This window comes from Armigeres subalbatus, chromosome 1 (genome assembly GCF_024139115.2).
Source record: "Armigeres subalbatus isolate Guangzhou_Male chromosome 1, GZ_Asu_2, whole genome shotgun sequence".
Lineage (NCBI taxonomy): Eukaryota > Metazoa > Arthropoda > Insecta > Diptera > Culicidae > Armigeres > Armigeres subalbatus.
This window is the reverse complement of record NC_085139.1, coordinates 133,364,033-133,386,393: the sequence shown is the minus strand read 5'-3', so window position 1 is coordinate 133,386,393 and position 22,361 is coordinate 133,364,033. Positions and strand designations below refer to the sequence as shown.

Here is a 22,361-nt window from a genome sequence, read left to right as displayed (position 1 = left end):
GAACGGATCATCAATTAGCTCGACACGATGAACCACTAACTCCAGAACAGCAAGAAGAGCGGAAGAAAAAGATGCTGGCCGATGTCTACGATGTTGTCACCAAAAACCTCGCGAAGGCCCACCAATCATCAAACGCGACCTACAACCTTCGGCACAGAAAGTTCGCCAAAGCCTTCGTTCCCGGTCAGCTGATCTACAGGCGGAATATGAAGCTGTCGAGCGCTGCCGAGAACTACAACGCCAAATACGGACGCCAGTTTCTTCCCTGTCGAGTCAAGGCCAAACACGGCACCTCTTCCTACGAGCTCGAAGATCTGACAGGCAAAAACGTAGGGATCTGGCCTGCGGTGCACTTAAAACCCGGCTAAACAAACACCTCCCTTGACGACTCGTTCTCCAACCAATTCAATTATCCAAAAATAGCCGCACGACCTAAAATTAGAAACAAATTTAACAAATATTTCCACGTAAACACAGCAGCATTCAATGCTCGGAGCATCTAGGTACATTAATAAATTGAGTTTTAACGTCTTCCAGCCAAATAGTCGCGAGAATGACGGGACCGATCAGAAACGTCAATCAGTCGACTTTCAGGGCTGTGTCGCCAACGTAAAGTTGGTATGCAGTCACTTACACTCAACCTCTCGAATGATCAGCTATTTCTTTCAGTAGTTCTCAAATTTATTCTCTCGGACTGACGAGAGAGACGCTTGCGAGGAAATACTGTAATGAGATGCTGTTTCCACTTTGATTACGTTCGCGAGTCTCATCAAGATGAGTCACGTAGAAATTAAGTAATCAATTATAATTAAAGGGTACCCGAAGTAGAAGTAAGCTAAATAGGTAATGAGGAATGAATGTGGAACAGTGTATGAATGACTATTGATTGAATATTTAAGGGTGAGTGTATGATGCTTGGAATAATGAGTGGGGTACACTGGGAATGAATGAAAGTGTATTGTGTATGGGATGAATGAATGTAAAATTGTATGAAAGGGTAAAAAAATTTTAGTCCAAGGAAATCTTGTGACGGCCATTAATGAAAATGAGATGTCTAGGACTAATCTCTCAATTCATGTTCAGTTGTAATAGATTAAGGTTAGGTTGAAGTAAATGACTGTCTATGGTTTCTGATCATCATCCACAATAAAAGCGACAGTCGAAGCTCATTTAATCTGACGCACCTAGAACAGTTTCGTCATTGAAGCTTGGAGTCATTCTAATAAATTCGGCTATGAAAGGAATTCACCTGATTTTGGCTTAATTTCCCTGTGTGTTATCAAGGTTGGACAGACTCACTTCGTCTATGTTATTCCGTGGAAAAGAGCTCTGGTTTTACTACGAATAATCATTCCACGGAATGTTCTGAGGAAGCAGTAGCCGCAGCCAAGGTCGACAGGTTGAAAAAAAAACCCTTCGGTTTTTTTACCCCGACTACGGGAGGATTGTAACCCGCCATTTTAGGGTTACAATTCGAACTCCTTGGTTCTTGGGCCAATTTAGCTCAGCCCCCAAAACAAATTGTAAATATATGTTTCTGTGTTTGTTTACTAATTTATTATTAAATGTCTGTCTATAAAATAAATGTCTATGGTCCATATTTGTATGTTTGACTGATATTTATTTTGTATATAGTAGCTTTAGGGTGTAAACAAACAATTCTATTAAATAAAAGATGACGTTTGAGTCCAAATTTGTACATTATATTTAGTTGTTTGTTTACCTCCTGGTTGGTGTTAAAAAAATATATTTATTTACATTATTTACAATATTTATTTACATTATTTACATTATTTATTGGATTCCTTATTCACAATATTTATTTACCCTATTTATTAAAATTATTTACACTATTTACATTTAAATATTGCCGTGTATAATTAAAAAAAGGAGATAAAAAAAAGAAAACAAGCACTTAGGGCTGAATATGTACAGGTTTTGCATGCAATCTAGTTAAAATTATTTGAATTCAAATCTAAAATTTAAAAACGCAAACATCAACCAAAACCCCTAGATATAATACTAATAACCATCAACGAGAAACGCAGCGATTCGCCGAAACGCACACCGGAATAACGAAATGGCCGGTTATGGGCGTTATACTTGGGGTGGCAAAAAGAATATAAAAGGGCAATTTGGCAATAGAGCTCTCTCTTAGTTTTGCCATCGGTCCAGAGGAGTGAAAAAAGTGTGTGACACCCGCGAATTTGCCTCGTCTCTTAGCAAGTTTCGTGAAGAACGGTACGTTAACTTCTAAAGTTACAGTGATTTAGAACATTAACAGCTAGTACATCACGACGAGTTAAAATCACTTAAGTCTAATTGTTGTGTACGGACCAATGCAAGACCGCACCACGGACAATCGAAATAGTGAACACCAAAATTGTGAACAGTTTCGAAAAGCAAAATTCGATTGAGTTAGGTCTGCTTGGTCACAAACGTACAAAGAAATGGTCCAAGTGAGCGTGGTGCGAACAATAAACGAGTCCGGATGGTGAATAGTGGTCCGAGCCGATGGTTAATTTAGTGCTTGGCATGACGCACGTGCTGGCCAGTCAGTGATGTGAAACAAAGTCTGTGCCCATCGGCTCTGGTGACTCGCTCGGATTGGACCACCGTTAACAGTGCGCGCGCGAAATTTTGTACCACTTCCTGGACCTTAGTACCGTAGGCCAATCGTTACTCAAAGGCCATAGTGTCACCAAGTTTTTCCCTCGTCAAGAGTGGGAATGAAGAAATCGAGTGATGCCACCTCCCTGGCATAGAGAAGCCAAGTCAAGCCCCTTTGCCCGCCTGTAGTAAAGTGCCCCTCGCTGGAATTGTGTCCAGTGCTCAACCCTATGCCGGTATGCTGTATGTCGACCAACGAGATCATCAATCGGCCGCAACGAAGATGTACCTATGTATTGAATAAATCGCAAGTATAATCAAGAATATCCTATGACACGCTAAACGTTGTTCATTCAAATGTCCCAAGATTATGTTACCAAAAAAAGTTTTGAATAAATGATAAAATGTTAATTATCCGAGCTAAATTGATTAGTTCTAAGTATCTATAATATTACATCCATTTTCTTCGTTATTTCGCTTGTTTTCTATGCTGTTATCATTGTTAATCGATTGCCCAATAACCACGTGGGAAGCTTGTCCACCAATCTCTACCAGGAACCCGAAATCATATAAACGACCCTATAACTTATAACTATCGCACGAAAGAGGCTGTTGTAGAGCCCACCCCAAGTGGACACCGTGGCTAGACCAGTGTCCAGGGGAGTAGCCAGGGGTCCATCTGACCCTTGTAGATTTAAGATAGTTTCAAGTGATGGAGCTTCGGTATTGACGCGTGCTATACGTCGGATCCTAGGCAGATCATGCCGAGGTGGTGATGGCCTGGCTGGCACTTGAAAAAGTTGTTCGAAGTGCTCGAACCAGCGTTTCAGCTGGTCAGTTGGGTCGGTCAATAACTGATCATTCGCGTCTTTCACAGGCATCGTTGCATTCATTTTCGCCCCGCTTAAGCGTCGTGAGATATCGTAGAGGAGGCGAATGTCCCCGGTTGCGGCGGCTCTCTCTCCTTCGTCGGCCAGAGAGTCTGACCACGCTCGCTTGTCCCGTCAACATGAGCGTTTTACTTTCTTCTCGAGAGCCGAGTATCGTTGACGGGCTAAGACTTTGACTCCTCTGGTTTTTGATCGCTCTATCGCGGCTTTGGCTTCTCTTCGCTCCTCTATCTTCCTTCAGGACTCATCGGTGATCCATTGTTTTCTCTGGGTGCGTAGTTCTCCCAGATTGTTCTCGTTGGTGGCGATGAAGGCATTCTTAATGGCGGTCCATTGGTCTTCCACGCTGCCACCTTCCGAAATATCTGCAGCACGCGTCTCCAGTTCTTCAACGAAGAACCGCTTAACCGTGGCATCTTCCAGTCGGCGTGTGTTGAATCGTCGTCCAACTCTTTCCTCCTGCCGACGAATCCGCGCAATGCGCAGGCGTATTTCGCCGATAAGGAGGTGATGATCAGACGCGATATCGACACTACGTTTATTTCGTACATCAAGAAGGCTTCCTTTTCCATTTTCGGCTGGTGCAGATGTGGTCAATTTGATTTTCTGTAAAGCCGTCACGGGAGACCCACGTGACCTTGTGAACCGGTCGATGAGGGAAGAACGAACCCCCGATCACCATATTGTTATTACCACAAAATTCTGCAAACAGCTCTCCGTTTCGCTCATTTCTCCGACACCATGGCGTCCCATAATGCGCTCATGGTTCGAGTTGTCGGATCCGATCTTCGCATTGAAGTCGCCCAAACAGATCTTGATATCACCCTTCGGAGTTCTATCTACGACGGCATTGAGTTGACTGTAAAAGTTCTCTTTGTCTTGCAGATCGGCAGCATCGGTTGGCGCATAACATTGGATTATAGTAAGGTTTCGAACCCGTGTCTGGCGACGATTATCCTTTCACTTATAGGTTCCCACTTCATAAGCGCAGAGTGTGCCTGAGCGTTTAGTAGGAAGCCAACTCCGCGATGCCGCGGAGCGTGTTCACCTCGTAAACCAGAGTATAGCAGAACTTGTCCCCACGGCGTTCTGTGTTCTCCAAAGTTTGACCAACGGACTTCACTCAGTCCCAGGATCTCAAGCTTCTTGCGGCGTGCCTCATTGGCAAGTTGTGCCAATTTACCCTGCTGGGCTAGGGTTAAAACGTTTCATGTTCCTATTCGTGTCCGTTGTTTCGCGCTAAGAGTCATCGCCGTAAAATCAGTCCGTATTCTTTCATTATCGGATTCTCGAACAAATTGATGTTTCGGGAACAGTAGGTTGTTGGCCCAAGGTTCCCTATCCACCGGGATGGGGCTGCCATCTTAGGTATAGCTTCCGGGGAATAGCATTTCATACTCAGCCGCTGGATGCCAGAACAGACGCTGTTGGAGCCGCACCTCCTTGGTGAACAGAAGCTCGGTCAGTTGGGTCAAATTTGTTTAAAGTCCCACCCAACACCAGGACTAGGCTAGTGCGCTTTGAGCGGCACACGGTTGCTTTGATAGGGCCTGCTTGGGGACACATGCAGCTTTTTATAGAAGTTCAACAGAGCCCATTGTCGAACCCCACCACATCCTAGGCAGACCCCACAGGACGCAGCCTCTCACTCTAGCTGATGTCAGAAGGACAACAGTGCCCAGGCTGCACTACCAGCTAAGTACGCAACCCTTAGCTGGCGGTCAATTGTCATCGGAAGACCCGTGGAAGCGTGAGTATTGGAACTTGTGAGGACCAGAGCTATGTTAGGCGCCCCTTCCCGGATGCAAACTCACCATTTCGCAGCCCCGGCCATGGTCTGGGCGGTGCTAAACTCGTTGGAAGTTCATATAGAAAAATGAAATGTATGCAGAAACATCGAAAAACAGTGATTTGCAGTTGAGCAGCATAATTTACGATTAAGAACCATGATAATTTAGTTCTTATAGAATAAATACAGAATGTTATGCTGAAAACTGCTATAAAATGATCTGCAGCCTTTCGCGCAAAATATCTATGGATTCTACCGTGAATTTTTCATCAAATAGCGTCGACGATTGCTACTGATGTCGATGACCACCATTCTCTTCTGTGTAAACTGGTGTTTCTAAAGGTAATCGTATTTAAAAGTGAATGCGTTTTTCAACCATTATTATTATTTATTCAGACTAAGGTAGAAGTGGCCTGTGCAATATGTAAGAGTCTTCTCCATTCGGCTCGGTCTATTCACGCAGTCTACGGAGGGTCCGCAAGTCATCTTCCACCTGATCGATCCACCTTGCCCGCTGCGCACCTCGCCTTCTTGTGCCCGTCGGACCGTTGTCGAGAACCATTTTAACCGGGTTGCTGTCCGACATTATGGCTACGTGCCCGGCCCACCGCAGTCGTCTGATTTTCGCGGTGTGAACAATGGATGGTTCTCCCAGCAGCTCATGCAACTCGTGGTTCATTCGCCACGTACCGTCCGCCATGTGCACCCCGCCATAGATGGTATGCAGCACTTTCCTTTCGAAAACTCCAAGTGTGCGTTGGTCCTCCACGAGCATCGTCCAGGTCTCGTGTCCGATGAGGACTACCGGTCTAATGAGCGTTTTGTAAATTGTCAGTTGGATACGGCGGCGAACTCTATTCGATTGGAGCGTCTTGCTCTCGAGGTGGGTGGCTCACATTGTCTTCTCTTGAACCTCGACTAGTCAGATCCGCTTAGCTTCCGTCTTCAGTCTGATGTAGGCTTCCTTCATCTTTTCAAGGTTACGTGCTATAATATCTATGTCGTCGGCGAAGCCAAATAGCTGGACGGACTTATTGAAAATTGTACCACTCGTGTTAATCCCTGCTCTTCGTATTACCCTTTCCTGCCCCACTCTCTTGCAATTGGTGCTAGTCGACGGCATAAAATTTGGGAGAGTACCTTGTAGGCAGCGTTCAGCAATGTGATTGCGCGGTAGTTGCTACATTCCAGCTTATCGCCCTTTTTGTAGATGGGACACACGACACCTTTCATCCACTCCTGCGGCAAAACTTCCTCCTCCCAAATCTTGGTAATGACCCAGTGCAGCGCTCTAGCCTGTGCCTCACCACCGTGTTTAAATAGCTCTCCTGGTAGTTGGTCAACCCCCGGGGCTTTGTTGTTCTTCAGCCGGCCAATCTCCTCCTGGATTTCCTGGAGATCTTGAGCAGGTCAAATTATTACCGCCATTTTCGTCTACCACATCGCCATTCAGGTGTTCTTCGTAGTGCTGCCGCCACCTTTGGATCACCTCACGCTCGTTCGTAAGAAGGTTCTCGTTTCTGTCCTTACACATATCAGGCTGTGGCACGTGTTCCTTACTTGAACAGTTCAACTTCTCATAGATTTTTCGTGTGTTATTAGCGCGGTACAGTTGCTCCGTATCTTCATGGTCTCGATCTTCCTGCTGGCGCTTTTTCCTCCGGAAAATCGAATTTTTGTTTTTCCACGTCCGATTATATCGTGCCTCGTTCGCCATCGTGCAGTATTGCAACAATCTCGCCATTCCGCATTCTTCTCTTCCACTAACTGCTCACATTCGCCGTCATACCAGTCGTTTCTCTGATCCGGGGGCACCGTGCCAAGTGCAGCGGTTGCGGTGCTACCAATGGCGGATCGAATATCTCCCCAGCCATCTTCAAGAGACGCTGCGCCTAGCTGCTCTTCCGTTGGGAGTGCCACTTTCAGCTGCTGCGCGTATCCTTGGGCTAGTCTACCGTCTTATAGCCGCCCAATGTTAAGCCGCGGCGTTCAACTTCGATGCGTGTTGTACACCGTCGATAGTTTTGAGTGCAGGCATACTGCAACAAGGTAGTGGTCGGATTCAATATTCGCACTGCGGTAAGTGCGGACGTTTATGATGTCGGAGAAGAATTTACCGTCGTTTACAACGTGGTCAGTTTGGTTTTCCGTTTCTTGGTTAGGTGATCTCCATTTGGCCTTGTGGATATTTTTCATCCAGGGATTCCGTAAAGAATTCTCTTGGGATGTTGAAGCAAATCTTCGAGGGATTCCAAAGCCAATTATCGAGGGATTCCGAGGTAAAACGTCAAGAGACTCCGAATTTAATATTCAAGGGATCGATTTCGACGATTTCAGACGTCGAAGTATTCATAAATAAATCGTTCAGGAATTCCGAAGCGAATCTCCGAACCATTCTCAAACAAATCTTCGAACGACTGTGGAGGAACTCCGAAACAAATTACCGAGAGATTCTGAAACAACCTTTATGGATTATGAAGGGCATCCCCCACAGATTTCCAAGGATATTCCTCAACGATACTGAAAGGAATCCAGTTTAATTTTTTCTGGATTCCGGTTGGAATACTCCGATGATTCTGAAAGAAATTCTTTAGAAATTCCAATGAGAATTCTTCTCGGATTCTGATGGACATTCCTCTCCGATTCTGATGAGAATCCTTCTCGGATGCTGATTGGTATTTAGGAGATTATCATGCTGCTAGGCAAGCGGAAGTCTGCTGGAAAACTGTCATTTCTGTTCGTGATGGTTGACCACATGTCTTTGACTGCTGCTAAGCTGGCGAAGCACCACGATTGCTTTATTTAATTGCATTCTTGCAACATGTCCTGCCCATTGTACCCTTCCGGCTTACCCGATAACATATAAAATATTCCTGTTTTCCTTTTGAATCACAAGATGAAATAAATATAAAGACAGCAGCCAAGGTATTTTGTTTAGTAATATTCAAGTTGATTTTAATCAGGTTTCAAGAGAATACTTTCAAACATGGTAGGATTTTGTATAAAACCTTTATAAATCATTTATCCTGAAGAAGACCTGCGTCAGAAAATGATGTTTTTAATGCTATTTGAATCGAATAAATTGTAAGGATGATGATGATGATGATACTACCATCTATTGTAGCAAGGCACCAGCCGATAGCACTGGTCATATCTGACAAACGATTGATTCATGTTTATGGACGATTCAAATATGACGTCCACTACTTTTTGAGATTTCTAGACCCTCCCTTCCCCCTCTGTCACGCTTTTATGTATACACTCAGCCAAGAAAACTAACAATAATTATACGAATATCTTATGTTTTTTTGCTATAAGAATTTCTTATGAACTCTAAACGATTTTCTCATGAACTGTGTGTTGTTGAACCGGGGATGATTTTCATAAGTTGTCTTATGAAAATATTAAGTTTTTCCAAAGCCCATACAAAAATTCATAAGTAAATCTTATGAACAACAATCTTTTTTGCATATGAGGATCATATATTCGCTGTACAATTTTTATATATGTGTTGTATTTTCTTATGAGATCAAAAATGAAAGGGAATATAAAAAAAACGCTACAAATCATTGTACAACATAGAAATAACATTTTATATTTCTCTTCAAGTCGTTTTTGGTATGATTACATTTTTTAATGAGACTTAAACTAATCTAAAGTAATACTTACTATCTACTTCACAAATATTGAACGTAACTCTGTTCAATGTATCCATGTCAATAATGCTCATAAATCCTTTCCTTCCTAGTGCTTCATATGCTAATAAATGATCAGAAAATTGACCTATTCTCCAGTCTCTACAAATAACATACATAGTATCCCGATGTTTGACGAATTCTTCGATTTCTAACAAACGGATTTCTACATAATCTGTGCTAGTCATAAATTGCCCTGTTTTACACTCCATTCCTTCACGATTGATGGTATTTGCGAATTGAACTGTTTCATTTTCATTGAACGGGCATTCTCCTTTAATATTTTTCATATATGGTCGGGACTTCAAAGTATGAGAGGTGAAATGGTTTTCTTCATCACTCGAGAAGAAAGTTTTGAAATATAGATTGTGACTGAACTGCAAACAAGATTTTATGCTTAGAGTATATGCAATGTTTTTGCGTGATTTAGTAACATGTGCATATTCTTTAAACTTTTGATGTTTAGCCTCGTTTCTAAAACAACTCATTCCTCCTACTGGACCACACTTTTTTTATGATTTCGGGGTAGTGAACTAGAAAGTGGTGCTTAGGCTTTAGCGAGTCATGAAACAGTTGTTGATATAATTGATGATGAAGTTTAATTTTGCTTCCCAATGCAGGTAAGTTAACTTCTGAAAATGCTGTCAAATTAAGCAAATCACTAATTTCAACTAAAGTTTTACAAAAGGTCCAAACCGAATCATTTGAATCCAAAATAAAAGGCCCAAGTATCAACGTAAAATTATAGCAAATGCCTTCATTTCAGCCGCAGTCATGCGCACTGTAACCGTTTTGCATTTCTGCTTTGAATCTCGCGTTTGTTCAAAATCAGGAATTCTTCGTAAACTTTTGTCTGTTAGTGATTTTCCAATAGTATGAACTCTTGTGTTTAACATCTCAGTAGTCAGCCAATGTTTTTCAAAAATGAAATAATTGAGAGCTGCTATGAAGCCATATTTACATGCCCCATTACTGTACATATCATGCATGACGTCAATGCTAGGATTCTCGATTACATGGAACGATTGAAGTTGATTGAATGGAGATGGTCCACTAATGCCTGTTAGTGAATGTCTGTCTTTGAGTACATCTTCTTCATAGTTTTCAATATTTCTTAAGCAGTTTTTATGTTCTTCATCATCAACTTGCATCTGTGTCCTATGCCTCTTACAAAACCGGCAGTAATAATTCGCATTGAATCCACTGGATAATTGCAATAAGGAGTGTACACCTAAATTGTCCCCTTGGACTAGACACAGAACGAAACGAATTCTTACACAATGCGACTTCAATTGAAAAACTAATCCCTCGTTTTCTAGCTTCTTAAATGGAATCAACAGCTCTTCAACGAACTTACTCACGCCAGTTTCATTAATTACAACCTTTCTTATAAAGCCACCTACGAATATATTGCATAACTTTGACCGATATTCGACAGGCAAAGTAGGAAAATTGAAATATATACCACATATTGAATCAACTTTACTATGCGAACTCTGCGGATCGTTCACCTCAAATTCATCCGCGTATAGAAAGAGAGGTAAAACATAATTGTATTCGTTTTGTATATACTTAGTTTTGATGTTTTGCCAAAGGGAACCGTTTACAAAATTTTGAATATCAGTGGCTTGTTCTAATTTAGCGGTATATTCCAAAGTCTTCTGCAAAATGTCACTTGTTTGAAAAAAAGATCTAATTTGAAACTCGATTGGGTTTAATACTAAACATGACTTTCTAGTTTCTTCGGTTGTAACTTTTGTAACGAGCTCATTTTCTAATATCAATATGGTGGGCTCTTGAAAAATATTCAAATTTTTTATATATTCAAAAAATTTGAAATCGCTGTCGATGAATTTGAATGCATCTTTCAATTCTCTTAGATGTTTATTATATTGAAAATTCTTCTCTGTATCTAGTACTTCAATATCAATGCTTCCAAGATTTTCAGCTGACGTGGTGCAAAATTTTTGAACGCTCTTCTGAATATCCATTACGTCCTGTCTAGAGAAGTTTGCCTTCTGGTGTAAACGAAGCGTCAACTCTACAGCTGCTGTTTTCAAATTATTACGATCTTGTTGGAAATAATCATTCTCAGTACAAAGAGGTTCTACTGTATCAATAGATATTATATCTGGCTGGTTAGTCTGACTGTTGTTTCCTGATGCTACTAATGCATTATCAAATTTGTGATTTTTTACATGTCTTTTGAAGGAATATGTATTGGAAAAACTTGAATGCACTTAGGATACGAACAACGGTAATGATATTCTGCAGAATGTTTATGAATTTTCGCTATATGATCTAGTAGGTCATTTGCTGTTGTAAACTGGCTAGAACAGCCGGGAATGCAGCATGGAACGATCATTTTTTTTCAGGCTCGAGATAGTCGATAAGTTTGTTGATGACCATATATCCTCCTCCAACAGGGTTAACTCCATAAACAAACTGTTCTATGAACATCCAGACAAGCTTCGACGTTGGTGGATATGGCAGACCAAGTAACATACGTAGTTTCACTAAAACATCAATGCCTCGTGCGATTTTGGGACAGGTGTATTCAATCGTTTTATAAATGACCATGCATTCACCAGTAGCTGCTGATAGATCAGAACCTACCACGATAAGTTTTGGAGCAACTGGTTCGTTAATTGCACGGTCGTTTCGAAACTTTGTTAGTGCCAGTTCTCGAGTTTCTGCCATTATCAAGACATCTTCCTGAGCAAGAGGAATCGTCGGTTTGAAACCTTTAGCCGCTCTAACCGGTGCCAATACAGTGCATAATGCATGAAGCAGGACCGGTAGCTTGGTGTCTGTTGAAAGAATATATGGTTTGACATTGCAGTTTTCTTATATATGAGGTGTTTACCTGTCGACAACTCTTTGTTCCTGAGCGATTTGATGAGTGATTTGGCCGATGAATCTTTTGCGTGTTTGCTGATATATGTAGTCAATTGATCGATAATTGCTGTCCACTTTTGCGATCCTTTGGAAGGATTTCCTAGTCCCAACAAACGAAAATCCACATCGAGCTGCAAAAAAAAATTGCCGTATAAATATTAAAGTTTAACATAGTAATATAAGTTAACGGTGGTTAACGTTAACAATTCAAAATTGTTATTGGAAAATAATTTGTAGATCAAATATTTATTTTTGATTTCCTTACATGCAATTAGGAAGTAACACCAGGAACCAATAACCGGGACGTGATTGTCCCGAAGAACCGATTAAAAAATCATGCAACCCAGATGAGCTCACGAGACCAGCACCGCCAGAGGCGCTAGTGTATTTTACTCAAATTTTGGTAAATTTATTTAAACGTGTTTTGATAAGTGTAGACTTTTTTGCTGTGAGTTTTTGACAGATTCCTAACCTCACCCGTTTACGTTTATTTACGTTTTCCCGGTTTTCTCATCTCAGGTTTTCTCCGTCAGTAAATACCTAATAATTATTGGAATTATCCAATTATTATTAATTTCAATAAAATACTGGCGTTGGAAGAGTCATTTGGATCGTAATTTCTGGCGCGCGAGCCGGATCAGAGCGACCTGTGTACCATGCACGTAGCATCCGCTGTACTTGCGCTACGACAACGCTTGTGCCGATTTGAGCAAAGTGCACCGAGCTGTGTATTGCGGGACCAAATTTTCACCAGGACATTCGTCCTGCCGTGAAGCGAAGTTACTGCTACCGAGCTACCAGGAAAGGTGAGTCACTTTTTTTGCTTGAATTTAGTTATCCTCGGTTGACGTTTTTTCTCATCCATAGTTTGATCCAAAAGCATATTTCGACGTTGACCTCTAGTCCGAAATGACGCAAGTGAACTACATATTCGACACTCCCTCCGACAACTGTATATTTTTCGCCTTGGAATTGGAGTACGACCTCAAAGAAATACTGTACCACATCTGGCGAAGTAATTCAGGGAATAAGCCTTCTCAATTTATCAAAGCTCTGGCTGGAAACAGCTTTTAAAAATGGCAAATGGATATCCTTCGTACTAGCTCTCGCCACTTACGATCTTCAAACTGGCAAACCTCGTCGTGGCGAACTGCACCAACGAGATCATCATGTATCTAATCGTGTGCTAGCTCTTCTTCACCTACTACATATTACGGACTCCGCTCTCTCCGGATAGATTCGCCAACTGCTATAGAGTGGCTGATCGCTTATACGAGTTCAACGTTGATTTAATGAAATGTGCTAAAAACAGGTTTACGATGCCAAAAGCTACTACAATCTGGTTTCCGTTGGTGAAAGCGATAACGTTCGTCGTCAGTTGTTCCAATGGTCGCCGCATGGTTCTCGTGCGGTACAAGCTCTCCAAACTAGTCAAAAACTTAAGTGTCGTGCTCTCCGAGAACCGTTGGGCTGATGACTCTTTGCTACAACCGAAGAGCAATTATTTTTATTTATTCAGACTAAGGCCGAAGTGGCCTGTGCGGTATATAAGAGTCTTCTCCATTCGGCTCGGTCCATGGCTACACGTCGCCAACCACGCAGTCTACGGAGGGTCCGCAAGTCATCTTCCACCTGATCGATCCACCTTGCCCGCTGCGCACCTCGCCTTCTTGTGCCCGTCGGATCGTTGTCGAGAACCATTTTCACCGGGTTACTGTCCGACATTCTGGCTACGTGCCCGGCCCATCGCAGTCGTCCGATTTTCGCGGTGTGAACGATGGATGGTTCTCCCAACAGCTGATGCAATTCGTGGTTCATTCGCCTCCTCCACGTACCGTCCGCCATCTGCACCCCACCATAGATGGTACGCAGCACTTTCCTTTCAAAAACTCCAAGTGCGCGTTGGTCCTCCACGAGCATCGTCCAGGTCTCGTGTCCGTAGAGGACTACCGGTCTAATTAGCGTTTTGTAGATTGTCAGTTTGGTACGGCGGCGAACTCTATTCGATCGGAGCGTCTTGCGGAGTCCAAAGTACGTACGATTTCCAGCCACTATGCGTCTCCGAATTTCTCTGCTGGTGTCATTTTCGGCAGTCACCAGTGAGCCCAAGTACACAAATTCTTCTACCACCTCGATTTCGTCACCACCGATGCAAACTCGCGGTGGGTGGCTCACATTGTCTTCTCTTGAACCTCTTCCTATCATGTACTTCGTCTTCGACGTGTTGATGACTAGTCCGATCCGCTTAGCTTCCCTCTTCAGTCTGATGTAGGCTTCCTCCATCTTCTCAAAGTTACGTGCCATAATATCTATGTCGTCGGCGAAACCAAATAGCTGAACGGACTTATTGAAAATTGTACCACTCGTGTTAATCCCTGCTCTTCGTATTACACCTTCCAAAGCGATGTTGAATAGCAAACACGAAAGACCAGACCAGACCAGGCTACGAGTTTAGCCCAACGAGCGAAAGTTGACTGTATATATCACAAAGAACCATGGCTCCGTAAAGTGTTATACACGCCTGAGCCTACCAAATAAACGAACTTGGAAAAAAAATCCAATTATTTATGTATTATGTTATGTACGTGATAAGTATGAACAATTCAATCAACTTCTTTGTGTTTCCTCCATCGAATACTTTCTAATTTTTGCCTCTCTCCCAGGGGATTGAAGAGAAGGCTAATACGCCTACCCACCATTCATTCAATATGGCGTACGATGTTTTTGTTTTAACTTCGTTTTATTCATGATAACAAAACTTCGGAAGTATCGATGAGCTATTTTTCGACATAAGGAAGCCATACAAACACAAAAGGCTAGATGTACCTCAACTAATTGGAAGTTTTCGCCAAGAGAAGTTAATTGCCGATAACTAGCACTAACTGCGTATGAACCAATCACCCATAATGAGCGCTGAATTCGGGTGTACTACCCACAAACTGGGTACCAAAAACCGAAGTACCAAAACGATATTGAGTAGAGAGCCATTGTACCGCGGATGACACGCGTTTCACCCTCCTGCGTTTAACAAAGTTATACCGATAGGCTATCGTTTCACTCCGTAAACAACCGATTTTTTTGCAACAAGTTTTATTCGACAGATAGTAAGCCTAGTTGATCATTATTGAATTTGATAACGATTAAAACTTTCAAAGGGAATGGTTAGGCGGGGGGGGGGAGGTTCTAAGATGGGTCAGGGCCATTTTTGAGCATCGTATACATTTCATTGTGGAGATTATGACTTTGTAGGAGGAATAATTTGGTTCTACTATATTGTCACTCGATTTGATGATAAAATTTTGGTAGAGTAACATATTTTTTAGCATCGTTTCTTATGCGAAACACAATTTCTACAATACGTGTAATCTCGTCGAGCAATCTAAAATTTAAACATTTTTAGTAATATAGTAAAAGTATCATAAGTAATGTAGGCCTTGTTGTACTAACTGCGTTGAAAAAAAATAAATTTGATCGAAAATTAGACATTCTAATAATTCTATAATTTCTGTCTTCTAGAAAACAATACACGAACGGCTTGTTGCCAATTCTTCATCCAAAGCTTAAAAATCCTTTTTATTTCAATGAAATCATTGGCAATAAAACTATCAATCTGTGTGTGATTTAAAAATAAGAATAAGAATAATATTAATTGCAGAATTAAAAGATGACCCATCTTGCCCCGCTGTTTGACCCATCTTACCCCGGCATTTTTTGATTGACAGAAAAATAGACTTCTACTTTAATGACAAAAAGTGAAATTTTTGTTATTTCATACTCCTGGCTTACAGATTATGAGCTATTTTTATTAATCCACGTTGAAAAGTTGAATTTAAATGTTACTGTTTTGAGGCATTCAGGGTTCGCCTTAGGTGACCCATCTTACCCCATCATACCCTACATCGAACCATATAATCGCCATATAAGGTATAATTCTGCGGTATAATTATATTACTTATTACATATACAGTAGGGTGGTTCAAAATATCGATTTTGCTCCACAGTGCTCATCTGATTCTTTACCATGTTCTGATTGTCTTCTGAAAATTTGAGCTCATTTGGATTAAAACTGATTTAGCACAAGCCGTTTCATGTTTGCATGCAAATTAGTATGGGGAAATTTATTTTTTCATTATACTATTAATGACGCTTCCCCATTAAGCACAGGTTAAAAGAAAATCTACATAGCTAAAAGGGATACTCAACAGCTTTCACCCAACGAAAACCGCATGTTGATTAATCGTCCCAATAATTAGTAATCGATTTTAAGACAGGTTGCGAATCTTTAGTCATGATCGTTAAACTTCTTTGAGGGCATCACTGAAATGTGCAGTGCAACATAGTAGCCTGAATTTGTGGGTGCTATCTTTCGCGCCACGAGCAGCAATGTTGCCTGTTGATGAGTTATGCAATTGGCTCCAGAAAACCACGGTATAGATTAAATTCGATTACTAATTATTGGGGCGATTAATCAACATGCGATTTTCGTTGGGTGAAAGCTGTTGAGTATTCCTTTTAGCTATGTAGGTTTTCTTTTAACCTGCGCTTAATGGGGAAGCGTCATTAACAGTATAATGAAAAAATAAATTTCCCCATACTAATTTGCATGTAAACTTGGCTTGTGCTAAATCAATTTTAATCCAAATGAGCTCAAACTTTCAGAAGACACTCAGAACATGATAAAGAATCAGATGAGCACTGTGGAGCAAAATCGATTTTTTGAACCACCCTAATATACAGTATACAAATATCATTTGACAATTCTCAAAAACAGTTAAGTATTTTATTCGGAATTTCAACAATAGTCCGTTCGGAGTGCCAACACAAATCTGTTTGGATTTGCGGTTCAGAATCACAAAAAGATTACGTTCGGGATGCCAAAAGGATTCCTTTCGAGATAAAAAAAAATTGTTCCGAACCGCATAAGAAATTTGTTCGGAATCACATTAAAATTTCGTTCGGGATAAAAAAAATGGTTCCGAACCTCATTAGAAATTTGTTCGGAATCACATTAAAATTTTGTTCCGGATCACGAATTAAACCCGTACCTATTGATTCGTAGAAAGAATTCGTTTGGAATCCCAGAACGGTGCCTTTTTGTAAAGCAGATGGATGCCGTTTGGAACTCCACAAAAATACTCTATTCGGAATTCCAAAAAGAATTTCTCTTAGAATCCCGAAAGGATTCCTTGTAAAATCCCAAAAGGTCTCCTTGCGGATTCCCAATAGGACTCTTTTCGAAATCTTCAAGGATCCTAAAAGGATTCATTCGGATTGACATTTTTTTTTAAAGAATTCCAATCACATAAAAGTGAAAGTGAACTAAATGGCTTTCGTGTCACATAAATTACAATACATCAATTCAATTCTATAGACCAATTCAAATAGCTTGCTAAATTATATCTATACTGCCTGTAGCTTGTGTATATCTGTTTCATATGTGTAGGAAACCTTGCAAAGATATGACAATTATGTGATTACAGAAAGTATTGTAATAAATAACAGATTTTCGTATACCTAATAGCGCCTTTCTGTTCCACTTTTTATTGGCATTACATCCCCCACTGGGACATTGTCGCCTCGCAATGTATTGTTCATTACACACTTACTTGGTTATTAGCTGCGAAGTTTCTAAGTCAAGTTACAATTTTTGCATTTGTATATCATAAGACTAACATGATGATACTTTTATGCCCAGGGAAGTCTTCAAATTTTCCAACTCGAAAAATTCCGAGACGACCGGGAATCGAATTCAGCCACCTTCAGCATGGTCTTGCGTTGTAGCCGCGCATCTTACCGCACGGCTGAAGAAGGCCCGCGTCGTGATTATGTTTTTCTTGCATCCCCCTAATTGATTCTGATTGCATCTGATCTCCGATGAGTAATGATTGGCAGGGTATAACGCCTCCCTAGCACACAACAGCTTAATAATGTTCTTTAGTCTAATAACTGTTCCAGGAAGTGTTAACTCAGAAGTTTAAAATCTCTCAAAACTAGACAAAAATTGTATTCCAACCTAACGGAGATTACAGTCCTTCAGCCATGATTAAAAAACTAACGGTGTACGCAGTTCGAAATTGCTCAGTCGACGGCGCAGATCATCACATCGATAAATATTTATTGTATGCTGTCGAATGCCATTGTTTGTGTAGTTTGAATTGATTTCGCTTTGGCCAAACTAGACAGGAGGTCGTAGCACTTCATCATATCCTTCTGGGTGATACCGAATAGAATGCAGACCAACCTGTTGCGCTTGGCGCCTGATATATTTCCGCAACGATGTTCGCCGGAGTATATACATGAAGTATTTACTGTATGCTGAGTGTATATTCGAAGTTTGGCGGCGGAATATCCCCGTAGATAGACGGAAGGTTTCCTGTGGCGAGCATCCTTGATGGTATGAATACTCGAATGCACCGCCGTTCTCAAGATCGGTACCAATTGCGTCATAGAGTGTGATCTCAATCTACAGGAGGAAACGCGGAAGTTAGAATAGCTAAATACAAAATTTAAAAATTATATTTGGGCTTCACCGACAGGGTATCGTAAGATAAATTACAATTCCTTACCTAGAAAAAACCGCTAAGCTTTGCAACGGGTAGTATCTTTGCGTAGTTTCCTTATTCAGATTTTGCTGCTTCTTATGAATACGTCCAGCTTCTTGATGGCTGTCACAAAAGCGAGGAAAGACCGCAAAATTTGCAAATTTGCAAAATTTATTAACTACGGGGCCGATCAAGACCAAAATTCACTGAACACCCACGACACAGATCAATGAAATGTTTACGAAAGTTACAAAACGGTGATAGAAGAAAGAGGAAACAAAAAAAATCAATGCTGCCAGTTATGCACGGAAAAACACACAAAACTGATAACTGACAGGCTGGCTATAGTGTCTTTTCAACTGTATACCTAGAACTCTACACACCAATGGAGACTTCAAGCGCAACACCGAAAAAATACAAGTGCCACATCCCGGTTATTAGTTCCTGGTAACACATGATACACAAGAACTCATCCTTTTAAATATTCATAGGAGCATACTCATTAATAACAAAATCCAATTATCGACCAACACTTCACTAAATTGCGCACTTTATTGGATACTTTTTCAAATTACACAGCAACGTAGGGAGATGGAAGAGCGAAAAAAAAGTTAGGATTCGAACATTTTATAATTTCATTTTTACAATATGGAAATGCAGTATTTACAAAGAGCAAAAACTTGCTACACGGTAGAAAAAAAAGTACCTAATTTTAGGTACGTTTCACCCAAATCGAGGGTTTAGTAAGGTAGTCTGAAACTGGGTAATTTTTGCTTAAGATTAATCAATATTACTTAATATTTGGTAAAATATACCTAATTTTTGTAAATTAGCCACGTAATTAGTGTACAGCCCCAAAGTCTCAGATCGAAATTAAACCATTTTACGAAACATAACATTTAAATGACAATATTTACTTATTATTCGTCAACAATTTTACTAAATAATAAGTACTAGCTGTATGTACCCGGCCTTGCTCGGAATTTCCAGTTTGATTCGCAGTTTTGCACAATTGGAAAATGAAAAAACCGATTGGTCAACAGGATAATTGTGTTTTCTTATTGATACTAATTGTGTTTTCTTATTGATACATTTGAAAACGTCCGGGCAAACGTCTATTTCTAAAGAAGGAAAAACATCCACCGATGCCTTATGGTTCAAATTGGCCAATGGGGTTTAGAAGTTACACTGAGATGAGCGTTAATTAAACAATACTCCTCCCCTCACAACCTCCCTCTCTTACGAAGAGCATCCCTAACCCATCTATCGTCATCTCCTAAAGAATGTGTGTTCCAAATTTGGTGGAAATCGCAAGGAAATCGGTCAAGAGGTTCAAAACACACTTCCACCCTTCTCCCTTTTCCACAATGTACCGCACCTCCTATCGTTAACTCCTTAATATAAAAATGTGTGTTTCAAATTTGGTTTGAAATCCAAGGGGCCAAGGGGTTGAGAAGTTACACTGAGTTGATCGATAACTAAACAATACCCTCCCCACATTCACCCTTATTTCAAAGAGCATTCATAGCCCTTCTATTGTCGTCACCTTAAGGTAAAGAATGTGTGTTCCAAATTTGGTTGAAATCGATCAACAGGAGGTTCAAAAGTTATGCTGGAACATACATACAAACATTGAGTTATATATATATATATATATATATATATATATATATATATATATATATATATATATATATATATATATATATATATATATATATATATATATATATATATATATATATATATATATATATATATATATATATATATATATATATATATATATATATATATATATATATATATATATATATATATATATATATATATATATATATATATATATATATTTATTTTACTTGTATTAATTATATTATACTAATATTGACTAAATTTTACTTAATCTCGATAAAAAAAATATTAATTTTGTGCTCCCACACTATACTTCCAGTTTGAGTTAAAAGTATTTATAATTAAGTCCTTTTCTCTAACCGTGTTTCTGCAGTGACAGTTGTGAAATAAATAAAAATAAAAAATGTGAAGCCACTTTGCAGTAAATTCAAGCTCGAGTCTAGTCTATTATGTTTTATTCGGTTAATCCGTGGTGCTTCGAATATTCCTGTGATGCCAATGAAACTCAACTTTATCAATAGTTGGCGTTATCGTCGGTCCCTCATGTACAACAGTTCATAGCTAAATATTTGCAGTCACAATACATTGGGCGTGAAACGGTCTACCAGCTCCCGAGAAGTCAATAAACTTGTTGACTAAGTAATCGAGATTTGTAACCTTCGGAAGCAAACGAGAACCTATTGATGAGGCCGAACTCGGGGAAGCAACCGATTCCTACGAAACGGTATTGTACGTGGATTTCCCTATTGGACCCGACCGTTCGAAATAGTCGCTCCTTGAACGGTCGTTGAAATCGCCGTTTTCACCTTCACACCCATCTTCATAGTAAAATCTGTCAAATCTGGCAAGTCTGCCACGTGCTTTTTGCTGTTTCCCTCGGACTTCTCTTTCTTTTTCCGATGTTTTGACATCTGTTTTGATAGACAAGGAGCAAAAAAGAAGGTAATCTACCAAACATTTATTGAGTTTGGCAAACCTTGCTGGAAAAGAGAACGTTTGAAATAGGCAAGTGAACCGACCTTCGAATCCATTGGTCAAGTAAATCCACAATAATAAACCGCCAAAAGAAAAGCGACAGTTGCATTGTTTCCGGAGTTAAATTCATAGGTAAGAAATTGCACTTAACCGACTTATTATATTTTGCATTTTTCGAGGCTAATCACTACTAGAATAACAAACTATAAATTCGAATTTCAGGAACATCAACCGCAAGTTTCACCAGTTGGATAACGACCAGCAAGCTAACATACGAGAATGTCGAGGGCGGGCGGCGTGAGGTGAAACTTTCGATTGCGCCCAAAATACGCTACATGGGCATCAGATCTAAAAGAGACCACGATGAAGCCCATGATTACCAATCCAAAAAAAACTCCAAATCCAAAATATCAAATGCCGCTTACCGAACCACCCAAAACGGCCAATATCTACAAAATTTTGCCGGTTTCAGAAGAATGGGCTCAACATCCACGTATTCATCGTCGAGTAGTTACGGCACCTGTGACCATCAGGACCACGATGGCAATGGACGTGGCAGCTGTGGCAATAGTTCCATGCATATCAAGAAGAAACTTCGGACAAATTGGAAATATTACGAGAGAAAATCTGACGAGCCTACGTTTAGACTGTTAGATCGAAACATTGTTTTGCATGCGAACCGATTCGATGAAAAGCTTCAGCTTCTGTTGACACAATTTTCAAGTAGAGCATCCAAATTCTTATAAGCAAAGTGGATAAACCACATTTTTGGAAAAAATTAACCTAATAAATATTATTTGAAACTTATTGTTATCATTAAAGAACCATTCCTGAAATAAAAGTTCTGTGTTTGTCCATTTTACAGTGCTATTAATACATTCTATTGAAAATCACTAACGCGTTTTCTTCAATTTACCAACGATTTTTATCATTATCAACATTTTTTTTTGCTTGAGGCATTGGATACCAATCAAAATTTTCAATTATGCTATGCAAGATGAAGTAAGTATATCGGAGCCTGTCAAATATAACGTTACGAATCTGTGAATCATGTGTGTTATAATCATATTTGAGCCAATAGAAGGCTTTTATTTATTATGTGCCAGAACTATATAGTTTTATTTTATTTAGATCTCTCACTTTCAGTTAACAAGGTCAACTTTTTTAAATGAACCACACCGCTTAGACATAGGCACTTCTTCTACATCACAATATCACGCAATTCGTGGGACTGTTGGAACAAAACCAGAAAAAGCGAAGCAATGCTACATAGTACTTACCAGCTGATATCCGAATTTCTGACATACGTGTGGGTATGTTTGAATGA

General features: G+C 40.1%; 1 protein-coding gene and 1 long non-coding RNA gene across 2 annotated transcripts; both read right to left on the bottom strand.

Annotated features, from left to right (window-relative positions):
- Positions 1-409: 409 nt before the first annotated feature.
- LOC134206563 (uncharacterized) lies at positions 410-22,326 on the bottom strand. Its single transcript, XM_062682291.1, has 4 exons — positions 22,315-22,326; positions 11,851-12,013; positions 9,946-11,794; positions 410-432 (listed from the first exon to the last, which is right to left on the bottom strand). Exons 3-4 carry the CDS (start codon positions 10,973-10,975, stop codon positions 410-412), a joined length of 1,053 nt encoding a protein of 350 aa, XP_062538275.1. The 5' UTR covers positions 10,976-11,794; positions 11,851-12,013; positions 22,315-22,326.
- Positions 17,856-18,499, bottom strand: LOC134206511 (uncharacterized). Its single transcript, XR_009978290.1, has 2 exons — positions 18,449-18,499; positions 17,856-18,345 (listed from the first exon to the last, which is right to left on the bottom strand). It is a non-coding gene; the product is annotated as an uncharacterized LOC134206511 (long non-coding RNA).
- Positions 22,327-22,361: the final 35 nt, after the last annotated feature.

Coding starts and splice junctions, on each gene's coding strand:
- LOC134206563 (XM_062682291.1), bottom strand. CDS start 10,975: ATGGATATTCAGAAGAGCGTTCAAAAATTTTGCACCACGTCAGCTGAA. Junction 433..9,945: donor TATGTACAGTAATGGGGCAT/GTAAATATGGCT, acceptor TTCTAATTTTAG/GTCGTGCGGCTATTTTTGGA.